The sequence below is a fragment of the Haliotis cracherodii genome, unplaced genomic scaffold, assembly GCF_022045235.1.
Source record: "Haliotis cracherodii isolate W230 unplaced genomic scaffold, xgHalCrac1.p SCAF_3, whole genome shotgun sequence".
Lineage (NCBI taxonomy): Eukaryota > Metazoa > Mollusca > Gastropoda > Lepetellida > Haliotidae > Haliotis > Haliotis cracherodii.
This window is the reverse complement of record NW_027266286.1, coordinates 46,573,100-46,585,437: the sequence shown is the minus strand read 5'-3', so window position 1 is coordinate 46,585,437 and position 12,338 is coordinate 46,573,100. Positions and strand designations below refer to the sequence as shown.

Below are 12,338 nucleotides of genomic sequence, written 5' to 3'. Positions count from 1 at the left end.
ACTGATTATTCACTTGAGTTGACGTTTTATATCCCCTTGTCAGATGACATGGTGTAATTATGAAAACAATCATTTACTCATCAAACAACGGACATGTGTTGTATTTTTGTGACACACAAATCTTTATCCAATTTCCAAAATATGGTCTAGATTTTTAGCTAGATCCGGCTTCCCACCATTCAATCATCTTTTATTCAGCCCTACTGTCCAGGTGTATGAACATTATATTGATATAATATGTATATACACATAGATCAATGTGTTTAGTTGTGAATGTTCTCATGATCTAAATCTATTTTGTTAAGGAGGCTAAATATTAACAGTATGACATACACGAAGGACAGTGTCAAACAATCGTGCCACACATTTTTTATTATGAGAAGGCAATCCACGTTAAATGTTATTGTCAAAACATGTTCTTGAAAACATATCTCTCAATAGTATAAAAATGTATTGCTCTAGCAAGGTAGTTGTGTCACGCTGTATGCTCTTCCTGGCCTTCCTTGCATAAATCTTTATCATTCACAGACTAGACACCAGGCCAACATCTGGGTGTAATCTTTCTAATTTTGAGCCCATCATATGCCACTTCACACTCCAAGAGATACTATTTAAACCGGCTTCTTCCAGACGTGAGTCAACAAGCGAGGAGGGCATCCTAAGTATGATTACAGTGATTTTGTTGCTCTCAATTTGGCATACAGGTTAGTATTGTGCTGTGCGCTACGGATTTGTTATCATGGTAAGAGTGAGTGAGTATGGTTTAACGCCGCTTTTAGAAAGGGAGGGTGGGTGTAGGGTGAGCGATTTAACTGTACAGCCCAAACTTAGCCCCCAGTGACTATTTCCTGTTTTGGCAAATGAAATCTGCCCTACGTGGAAGATCGACGTTTCCAGGATGACGAGAACATAATATAAAGGCTGTCACAGAGGCGTGCTAAGTGGGCCAATCTGCGGATTTCTATAAAAGTGGTATTAAAAGCTTGAAGGACAAATGGAATAAGTGGATTGAGGTGAATGAAGATTATATTGAAAAATAAAAGTTCAAAAGATATTCTGTGACTTAGTCTTATATTGAAGTTGCAAAACTTATTGAACGACCCTCGTACATGTACATATAGCATTGAGCTCCGGAAGTTGATGACATAATGATGATTATTTCTTTTTCAAGGTATGCCTTATATCTATTACTTAGTCTACTACAGCAGCGGCGGCATGCTGTCCAGATGGGTGGATGCAGTATGGTGGCTCCTGTTACACCATCATCACATCACAGAGGGACTGGACTGAAGCATCAGTTCGTATTGTTATTGCTTCCAACACGTTCATAATTTTTATCTTTCAAATGAAGAGGTTTAAATTACTATTCGGTTATGTGAAGTACTACGAGCATTTTTGTTAACTGATTTACAATTTTTACTTTACACTCCATACTTTCTACGGTTTGTGTCACGATCGTCTCTGTTGAAAATCCATTGTTTATATAATCAATTTACATAATCTGATCTTAACCATATAGTTGTTTCGTCAACTTAACAAAGCCTTCTGGTGTTGTTTTGATAGACCGACTGTGGTATTTACGGAGCACACCTGATAAATATTGAAACAAAGGCCGAAAACGACTTCATCAAAAACTACTTGAAGAAGTTTACAAGTAATACATATATACTCATATGTCTCCAAAAAAACGATACAGAGTAACCATTTATAATATCCAAATACACGTCGGTAATACTAAGTGGAGAAACAGAATAACGCATGTGATGTGATAACTGGTAGTGTAAACGCACCGAGCTGATTATGTTCTTATTTGTCATGCCAGAAACTGGAGCCTCCTTGACATCTTGGATAGGTTTGAGCGACATGATTGGTTCCTGGCAATGGACTCCCCAGGGAGAATCTGTATCCTTCACAGACTGGTCACCAGGGCAACCTGGTCGCGATGAGCCAAATTCTAACTGTGTAACTCTCTGGGCACCGAAAGGCTACACATGGGATGATTACGGATGCAACTTATCTGCCAACTTCATATGCGAGAAGGCGTATGTACATAGAGTATACTATACTCATTTCCGTTTATCAACTAAGATACCATTTGTTACGAAACAAATTAAAGGACTTCCTGTCGTATCTGGCATAGAAAGCGAGGTAAGATTATATAAAGCAAGTTCATGAGTATTTTACTATATTGGGAAAGTGGAAAAATGTAATATCAGAATGCTTTCATGTTAACTGTATAACTTGCATGTGTGTCATTGGCAACTTGAAACGAAGGGCAAGGTCGCCATCATAAATGATCATCAGATAATCACCATCTATACCATTTCACGCCAGACATCAATATTCAATGTTATTGTTCACCTTTGTGGTGTTTCGGGCTACGTTCATGGAGTTTTCGTATGATGTGTGTTATAAATGTTCAATTTGAGTGATATGATCGTGTACGTTCAGTCTTACAGGGCCACTAAATACGCTTCGAAGGAGATGCTCAGAGAACAGCCTGGCATCCTGTAAATCTAGATATCGGTCTAAACATCTTAAACAGACATCTTTTCGCCACACCGAACTTTTTACATAATATCAAATTGAAAGTCGCGAAAGTGGTCGGGTGCATCGCGCTCACATGGACACTGATCTATCGGTATGTTACATGATAAATGGATAGACATAAATCATAATGTCTGTAGTAGTTCTGTGCATAACTAACACAGAATGAAATCTTTGAATGACATTTAGAAGTGATAGACATAAGGAAGATAATTTATGGATGTCAACTACTATATTATGAGGAACACAACTTTTGGGAGTGCATGTTTACTCCATCATCAGGTGAATACTGAATTGAAACAAAATGTGATGCATGTGAAGACCTTATTTCTTTATCTTCGAAATAGTCTCGTTATTTGTTATGAAAGAAAAAGAAGTTCTAGGGTGACCTTTCACGCGTGACCTCAGCGAGGTCACAGGTATAAAACCAAATATAACGAGGCGAACCTTATATATGCGACATAAGTGTTACATACGGATTAATTATATGCCAGCCTCTTCACCCCGATGGTAATAAAGTATAGTATGTTGTATGTGCAGTAGATGTCTGTCGCTGTATAACGCACATTTAACAGATGTATATTCCTAAGTTATATGTTTTGTGGGTTTTTTGTTTAACGCATCGCTGAGTAATATTTCGACGAAACGACGATGGCCTGATTATAGGTTAGTCTGGACCAGGAAAATCAGTGACTGATATTTGGATCAACGTCACAGATTGTTGGATAATGTGTAATATTTGGAGGCTGAATGGGGCGTCGTTTTATCGACCTCATTACGGATGCGTGAAAGCGATAAAGCGATAACACCAGACAAGAAAGCGATACAAAATATGCTTTCTCTTCTCGTGGTATCTTTTTCTAGTCTCTTATATACGCTTCATCGCTTTCTCTTGGCCGTAATTAATGTTGAAAAAGCGATGTCCCCCTCGGTCAACTCAGTAATAGGCAGATGGACCCTTTCTTAACTAGATCATTTTATGATGCATGGAGGTTTATAGTGCATGTGTTTTCCTTTCAGGATTGAGACGACCCCTCTTGTTGGATGAACCAAGGTACCAAGTTCACATATGATTTTATTTCAAAGGCCAGTTGTACGTAGTTTTGTAAATTGTACAATTTGAAAATAAACACAATCCCCGCCTTCATCAAACTATTCTAATCGCCATGCTTTCCCCGTGTTCGTACAGGTGATTAGCATCAAGTGACATACATTCACACTCATGAATGACAACTGTCCACTTGATGCATGTGTTTCGCTGATTACAATAGCATATATAAAGTAAATACTAGCACGCGCGGAGGCCAGATTAGCCTGAAATGACTGTTATTGAATCTTCGTTCAGTGTTAAAGATTTTAATTGTAAGTGAATGGTTCGTCGTTATTTGGAAGAAAATGAGGATGTTTTTGTTTGTTTGTTTGCTGTTTAACGCCGCACTCAGCAATATCCAGCTATATGACGGCGATCTGTAAATAATCGAGTCTGGACCAGACAATCCAGTGATTGACATCATGGGAATCGATCCACGCAATTGGGATACGATGACATGCATCAACCAGGTCAGCGAGCTTGACCATCCGATCCCGTTAGTCGCCTCATACGACAAGGATAGTCGCCTTTTACGGCAAGCATGGGTTGCTGAAGACCTACTCTCCCCCGGATCTTCACGGGGTAAATAAGGATGTGCAATGTAAGAGTGGGTTCGAATCCCTGTACGCCCCGATTATGTTTCTAGGTTTGTCAGCACCATACCCATGCTCGAGGGTTTCACCGAAGTGGTAAACGTCGAAGACCTGCATCACTTCGGGCTTTCCTCCAACATAAAGCTGACACGCCGTGATATAACTGGAATACTTTAAAAAGTGGCGCTAAACGCAACTCACCCACTCACTCACTCACTATCACCATGCTTGTGCCACCCATGTCTCTCATGTTACAGTTGATTGATGTGAATGAAGTTATATATACATATATGTACACAGTTTAAAACGCCAAATTTTTGTTTTAAGACATATTTGTACAAACATCACATTTCATTTACAAAATAATGCATAATTGTTAAGGAAAGGGTCACAATTAAATTCATTAAACACTTGTTCAGGTTTACACTAAGTCTTGCCTTCAACTCCAAGCGGAGTGAGAAGTTTGTCATTGAGTCTTGCGAATGTGGCGTTGTGTGGCAAGACCATACGGCAAAATATCGCATAAAATAGCGATTTTGTAATGATCATAATTCAGTGAATACACAAAATCTATACATTGCTTTGCATAAATGTACCACAGCAAGGGGAGTAACTCGAGCAGTCTTGTGGGAGTAGGACAGCGTTGAAACTGGGCATACGAGGCCAGCATTACCAGACTGATAGATAAACAGATAGATATAGATAAAATCTCTCTCTCTCTCTCTCTCTCTCTCTCTCTCTCTCTCTTTTACCAATGGGTCTTAAAGTCTAAAATGGGTCTGTTTAGAATTGATCGAGTGAATGAGTGTTAAAAGCGGCAATATTCCAACAAAGTCACAAAATCTGACCTCCCGATGACGGATAGTGGGAACTAAACCAATGTAACCTTACAACATTATGTCATGGTGAACCAGTCATGTTGTTGCAATACATAAATACATAGGTACAGAATGATGAGACATTGGAGCCTGGCATAGCCAGATGGTTAAAGTGTTCGCTCATTACGCCGAAGGTCTGGGTTCGATTCCCCACGTCGATGATATATATGAAGCCCAATTCTGATGTCCCCCGCCTTGATGTTGATGGAATATGGCTAAAGCCACACTTACTCCCTAAAATATTTTATTCCTATTTTACAAATATTGTGTGGTGACGCTATATCATCCTGTTTCTTTCGACCATTTATGTCTCGATCTCTTGGCTCGGTGAGAAACTTATAGACTGTCGCTCATATTAAGCGTTCTCCTCTATTACAAAAAGCGTGCATGCTAGTCGGATAATGATAATAATTCTGTAATTGCTAACATAGTTTTGACGATATGCTGAAATATTCGATATCTGAATAGTTTTTAGCAAGTAATTTCCGTGACAAGTAAAATAAAGTTTCTTTGAAAAGTTTTCCTAAAGTTTATTTTTCATATTTCCAATGACAGACATTGTACAGTAGGAATTTTACTTTAATATTTTAGACATGTTTCAGTGTATAAGTATTACTACAGAGGTCATTTGTCAGTCTCCATCTACAGTTAATTGTGCTACTCTCCATCTTCTATCAAATTAACAGGCCTCAACCATCTTTAACCCTCTCGCCAAGGATTTACAGTTCGAACAGACCTTGTAAGTATAAAATATGTCAGACTTGATATATTCATGTGCATTACTCATTTCTTCATCAAACAGATGCAGATTCATATGATTCAACGTTAATCTAACCAAAATGAAACTTTAAGGCATCTCTTTCATTTGGATTAATAATAAATACGATAAGTATGACGCTAAATATAACCTTACTGCATACTACGCCTGCAAACAAAAGCTGTTTAACAAGCAAAGTATTTTTGAGCCCTGAATAGTCTGGACAATGTTTCAGCTCCGATCTAACAGTGTTGTAATACCAAGCAGGTTACATATCACCTGTTTGTATGCAGTAAACCGTAATGTGTTGCCTTCCTTGTAGTGGAATATCTTTGGTGTTAGGCCCAGTGTGACTGCAGTAAATGAGTCTCTCCAACACAGTCAGTGCATATAGGTATGTCCACAAAGTTCAAAAAAAGATTTCTTGTGTATTCTTCTGTGGAAAAGACATTTTGATTCAGGAGTAAAACTTATAATTACTTCCCGTCCTTGAGTCCTTGGTGAGTCGTGCTAGACATACTTCTATGGTCATTGATATTGCTTGGGGCGGCTGAAACATGTAGTTTCTTTACTCGTCTTCTTTCCCTGCAACACCAAAATATAATGAAAACCAACATATTAATACACTCAGGTCATATGATACATCGTAATACATATATCCTGACTTATCTTTATACAGTTTAAGAGGAATATTTTGCAAGGAGTATTTTTTCAAAACTTCATGACAACTTTTTAGTCAGGATGTCCTCTAAACCTACATGTGTATGTGACCGGTAGTAAACCTACTGATCTTGAAACATGGCTCACAAATCAAACTAGACACATGGGTGAAACAAATAGATACGTTTGACAATAACACGTATGTAAATTATTCAGTTTATTTATTCAAGAATAGTAGTAAGGTGCTATCATCTTGACAATAATAGCTCCTTCGAACACTTACCTGCAGTAACCAACAAGCCCCATTAATAGTATCGCCACTACAACGGCAGCAAAAATACCGACCACGATCAAGCTGACTAAAACATAAAACAAATGCATTGTCTGTAATACAACACGAAAATGTACTAAATAACAGGCAATAAGACAGGACGCTGTTGCAATTAGCTGCATCTAACTTTGATCACAATGACAAGTCATCGTATAGATGATCATGATTTTTTACGTTTTGTGAAGTTGTGAAGCAGTTATAATGATAAGGCAGAGAATGCATGGATGTCAACTTCTTTTTTAACAGGGACACAACGTTTCGGAGTATATGCTTACTCCTTTGTCAGGTGAAGATGAAGGAGTAAGCATATTCTCCGAAACGTTGTGTTCCTCATAATAAAGAAGTTGACTTCCATGCATTCTCTTCCTTATTAGTATCACTACTAAATACCTTTCAAAGACCAGTTATAAAGACTTCCAATATGTACTTAAAGCGATGCTAATTTATGGCCGAAATGTCACTTCTATAAAGAGTACTGTCATCAAGTACTTTGAGGGTATGGCACACTAAAATTGTATTCCATTGGAAAATCAGGCGAATTAATTAACCGTTATCAACAAAAAAGGCCTTCGCACATTCTTATTTCGATGTGCGGACTTCGGACGGACTTCAGTAGGACAAGCACACGTTTTAACAACTGATCTGGCCATCAAACCGCAGATCCCAGCGCGCAGATATGAAGGATGTATCCATGATATCACGATTCTTACCAACAACAGCAGATATAGCAGTGGTTTGCCGTGTATTGTCAGTTTGATGGGATGATGCATCTGGTGTCAATGTCCCTTGTGTACATGTCAACCCCATTGACCCCACTGGAAATATAAATAATAAGTCATACAATCATGTCACATTCAATCGGTCATAAACGCTGAACACAGACACTATAAAGGCCTGTGGCGTTGAATGGCGTTATTCAGTGTTCTAATAATTATTATTTGCGGTTTTAGAACAACTAAATCTATCTGGATAGAAGATAACGGGTATGATTTCGACAACAAAGTGGAGACAATTATGTAAATGGATCACTGACAATCCGTGACACCAGATGTTTGCTAAAGGGTAACGCAAATCCTGCTCTACTGTAACACCCACCTCTCACACAATTTGCATAGAATTAGGAGATAAACATACTGTGTTTTCAATGTAGAGCTAGGTTACCTGTAGATTTAACCCCGCTAAATTGAATTTGAAACCGAACGCGCAGCGTGAGGTTTCAAATGTTAAATTAAGCACGAAATGTATTGCCACATATCCTTTGAATATTGTAGTAACCGCATCTGTGCATTTTGTAACCTATAATTGTAGATATAGTTATTTAATATGCCTACCGACAATTACTGAAAATAGTACTATTATACAGTAATATATACATCAATCAGAGGGGGTTTATATGTTTCAATCAGAGGGGGTTTATTGTGATTTAATAGCATCTGATTGACCAATCAGAATCTAGTAAACTCCAAATTCATAGTATGCATATCCAAACTAGCGCAAGCTAAGTGTCACCTAGTCTTGAGAGATGCATAATAAATATACAATAACTAAATATTTGTATAGCATTAGTGTTCATTTAATGTTGGCTGTTCGGAATTTATTGTTAGCGACTGCATACCATTAGGCATATTTTAGAAAACAATTGAGTCTGGTCTCATATACGTGTATGCCTGTGTGGACATTTGCCCGGAATGTAGTCAGTTCTTGGATGCTTCAGATCTTCAGTGGTAGAGTTTTCCAGAACAAAAGAACTGGCGACCACCAAGATGACATGGTGGTCCCTGATGCAGAGACACTCAACTGGTGGTGGTGACCTGAAGGAGATCTGTAAATAATCGAGTCTGAACCAGACAATCCAGTGATTGACATCATGAGCATCGATCCACGCAATTGGGATCGATGACGTGCATCAACCAAGTCAGCGAGCCTGACCACCCGATCCCGTTAGTCGCCTCTTACGACAAGCATGGGTTGCTGAAGACCTATTCTACCTCGGATGTTCACGGCGGGCGCTGGTTTGCCTATACCAGACTGTATCATTTATAGGCTGTCGAGATTTCACAAGGAAAATTCGCTCCATGTAAGCTCACCTTCCGTCGTTGTTTGAACCACCTTCACACAAAAGTCAGCTATGACGTCAGGGGAGGGTTTGAAAAATGAAATGAAGGCCGTCTGTCCGGGCTCGATTCTTCCTGCTACAGTTGGGGGTGACTGATCTGCACAGTTATACATGTGATCGATCGGGGGTGAGAAATACAGGGTAGCGTCACAGGCTGCGTCGACTTCATGAACTGATAACTCGAGATCAACGGCAGCACCTTGCGCTCTGAGTTGGCAGACACAGTTGCCCTCATAGTTGACACCTCTGGCGGTGTTCAAGTAGAAAATGTCTCCACTAACAAAGTTTTTCTCACATATATGCACAACTGAAATTGAATGAATACAGGTTATTCAGGTGTACACAAAACACACATGTATGTAAGAAGTAGCATTGTGTAATATTTGTCACTTAGGGGATATAGTTCCTCGTCTCTATATGGCTTACATAACGCCGATGCTATGTTAAATTTTAACCCACCCACTAATTATAAGGGATATTTCTGTCCTTACACCAATGATTTCTAGATCTATTGTATGATCATAAGAACGCTGATTTCACTGTACGATTCCGACTACAACATTATGTGTTCATGAATCACTACGGTGATGAAACAGGGTGTTTGCGAAAATGAGAGCGTACCCAGCCCCAATCAGTGACACCGGTCACAAACACATGCAGAGACATTTCAAGTGTTTACAGCTGCGAATAACGGGTGTAAGCTAAGTGTTAATATCAAATACGATAAAAATATAAGAAAATTGTAATTTTGTTGTATGCTTTCTTACTAAAAGCCCGTTATCGATAAGCCCGTTATCAGGATACGTGTAAACGTCAAAATATCTAATAGATATTTTGACGTTTACACGTATCCTGATAACGGGGAGTATCATACATACCTTCCTTTCCATCTTCCGAAGGACAAATATTTCCTGCAACCAACATAATAATATCAGTTAACGCTGTACGGCTCTTTTTCCCTGTTTCTGCGTGCTCACGCGAAATAATTTGCGTCAGCGTTACAAAATGTGTGAAGACATAAATACTTTACCCAGTTTGTATAACTATTACATGTACACTCGCTTTGCGTGCATTTGACTGACTGTCGCATATAATCCCCAAAATAAACCTTAGCAATTTCTATCAAGCTTAGTAAATTCTGCCATTTATCCGTGATGGTGCGTTTTTGACGTGTCCGTGTTAGCGAATCTAGATACACTTGAACTCAATTACTAACGAGCCGTATTCGTAGGGAATCAATATTGTTTTCCAAGACATAATTTACAAAACCCATTCCGTAATGATCATTGCCTTGTAACTCATGGCTACTGTCTTAGTCGTGCGAAACGTGCATACCAACAAATGTACTTTCATTTACACGTATAAAGTGAAATCTTGTGTTGCTTTTTAGATATAGTGATCGCAAATCTAAAGCTATTTAATGGAAACCCTATCTGGTAATTGGTGGACTATTAACAGAACCATGTTATCGTTGTTGTATTTGTCTGTTTTTAACGCCGCACTGAACAATATTCTAGCTATTTGACTGCGGTCCGTAAATAATCGAGTCAGGACCAGACAATGCTGTGATTGGCATCATAAGCATCCATGCAATTGGTGGGATACGATTACATGTTTCAACCATGTCAGCAAACATGACCACCCGATCCCGTCATGCCTCTTACGACAAGAATGGGTTGATGAATACCAACAGTTCCTCTTACTCGGATATGCATGGGTCAAACGATGTTATCAATACTGAAACAAAGTAAATGTGGCCATGGTACTGCGCCCTGACGATTACTGTTATTTCTAACACTAGATGACAAAAGTAAACAATTGCCTTACCTTGCATTAGATACGGACTTGGTAAACTTAAAAAGAAAATGATTCCGATACTGTTATCCATCTTTCAAAGAAAATTCATGTCACTGTTTAAGTCCAAAATAAACTCACTTCACCACGCCATCGATTTTAACATCTTACTCGACTTTTACCTCAGGTCATGTTCTCGTGGTTAAAGTTACACTGACAGCAATAAATGCCTTACCTATCTATTGTCCTCCCTGTCAGCAGCATATAATTGCATGAGTCGTGCGCGTGTGTATCTTTCTATTGGACAAAGATCAGAGTCAAAGATATCTTCAGATGTTTACATACATAGATCAGTGACCTATGTTTAACACTGGCCCCCACATTCTTTCAACGTGTGCCATAAAAGGTCTTAACAATAGATGAATATTGACCGCGAATTACTGTATGTAAAGTAAATTGATTTTCCTCATCTTACACTTGTTATATCAATTTGATTGAGATCCTTCACAACAATCAATACGTATTGAATAGTAATAAATATATTTCTGCAAGTTTATTTGAAATATACATGTATATATGTTACAGGGAATATGTATAATCAGGGAATTTGTATAATCCCTAAAATTTTCAGGGAATATATTTAATGTCTGATTCACTCAGGGAATATACATAATCCCTAAAATTTCCAGGTATTATACATATTCCCTGATTTAACATCAAGTTTGTTAGACATATTCCCTGAAATTACTTTTGAGGCTCTCATATGGTCAAACTTGATAAAACAAATCGAGTAGATAAATTTATTTGATATGATAACAAATACCTTTCACTTAGCTTAACAATTAGTCTTAACTGTAATGAAGTCATAGGATAGAAATTAGATTAAAATACTGTAAAACGTGAAATTAATGCGTCTCCAAAAGAATGCGACCGCTGGCCCCTAGCCAAAAATGCGATTCAATATGAATGCGACCCCCTCCTCTCAAACATCACTGGATTTACATCTAAAGAAAATACAAAAACGAGTTCGCAGCTGCCACAACATGCGAAATTCAAGGTATAAAACTGCTGACATTATGTATTACCTCACATTTTTAAGATGGAGTTTGAGAAGAATTTCTGAAAAAAATCTGTACAAGAGCTATGAAGCGAACAAACGAGTCTTGCTACCCAAGGAAAATCATAGGCGTAATACTAGGAGCCACAGCTAATTACAGTTAAGACTAATTGTTAAGTTAAGTGAAAGGTTTTTTCTTATCAAGTTTGACCATATGAGAGCCTCAAAAGTAGTTTCAGGGAACATGTCTAACAAACTTGATGTTAAATCAGGGAATATGTACAATACCTAGACAAATTAGGGATTATGTATATTCCCTGAGTGAATCAGACATTATAATATTCCATGTAACATATATACATTATATAATGTCGTTGTTGAAACATCCTCACCATACGGTATTACAGTTTCCTTCGTATTGTAAACAAATTAATTCAGACAATTTTCGGATAAAAGCAAGCCTATCACTACATGGCTGTCACCTTTGATACCTATTGTAGAAATCAGACATTCCA

The 12,338-nt window shown here is 38.2% G+C and overlaps 2 protein-coding genes across 3 annotated transcripts; one reads left to right on the top strand and one right to left on the bottom strand.

Annotated features, from left to right (window-relative positions):
• The first annotated feature begins 595 nt into the window (after window positions 1-595).
• LOC139474906 (C-type lectin domain family 6 member A-like) lies at window positions 596-3,752 on the top strand. 2 transcript variants are annotated; one of them, XM_071258097.1, is made up of 5 exons: window positions 596-704; window positions 1,206-1,297; window positions 1,564-1,654; window positions 1,823-2,042; window positions 3,568-3,730. In XM_071258097.1, the coding sequence occupies exons 1-5, from the start codon at window positions 665-667 to the stop codon at window positions 3,593-3,595; spliced, it is 471 nt and encodes a 156-aa protein (XP_071114198.1). In that variant the 5' UTR covers window positions 596-664; the 3' UTR covers window positions 3,596-3,730. The 2 variants fall into 2 exon arrangements, with proteins under 2 accessions (XP_071114198.1, XP_071114200.1); XM_071258099.1 differs by having other exon boundaries at window positions 615-704; window positions 1,209-1,297; window positions 3,568-3,752.
• Window positions 3,753-6,341: 2,589 nt separating this feature from the next.
• Window positions 6,342-10,860, bottom strand: LOC139474517 (uncharacterized). The gene is made up of 6 exons (XM_071257567.1): window positions 10,800-10,860; window positions 9,851-9,883; window positions 8,944-9,279; window positions 7,567-7,671; window positions 6,809-6,884; window positions 6,342-6,450 (listed from the first exon to the last, which is right to left on the bottom strand). The coding sequence occupies exons 1-6, from the start codon at window positions 10,858-10,860 to the stop codon at window positions 6,342-6,344; spliced, it is 720 nt and encodes a 239-aa protein (XP_071113668.1).
• Between the last annotated feature and the right edge of the window lie 1,478 nt (window positions 10,861-12,338).

Excerpts from the sequence above, each read along its gene's own strand:
- LOC139474906 (XM_071258097.1), top strand. The coding sequence starts at position 665 with ATGATTACAGTGATTTTGTTGCTCTCAATTTGGCATACAG. Across the intron at positions 705-1,205 it reads GCTCTCAATTTGGCATACAG|CAGCGGCGGCATGCTGTCCA; the intron begins GTTAGTATTGTG and ends AGTCTACTACAG. Across the intron at positions 1,298-1,563 it reads GGGACTGGACTGAAGCATCA|ACCGACTGTGGTATTTACGG; the intron begins GTTCGTATTGTT and ends TTGTTTTGATAG.
- LOC139474517 (XM_071257567.1), bottom strand. The coding sequence starts at position 10,860 with ATGGATAACAGTATCGGAATCATTTTCTTTTTAAGTTTACCAAGTCCG. Across the intron at positions 6,885-7,566 it reads TGCTATATCTGCTGTTGTTG|TCAGCTTGATCGTGGTCGGT; the intron begins GTAAGAATCGTG and ends TTTATGTTTTAG. Across the intron at positions 6,451-6,808 it reads GGGCTTGTTGGTTACTGCAG|GGAAAGAAGACGAGTAAAGA; the intron begins GTAAGTGTTCGA and ends TTGGTGTTGCAG.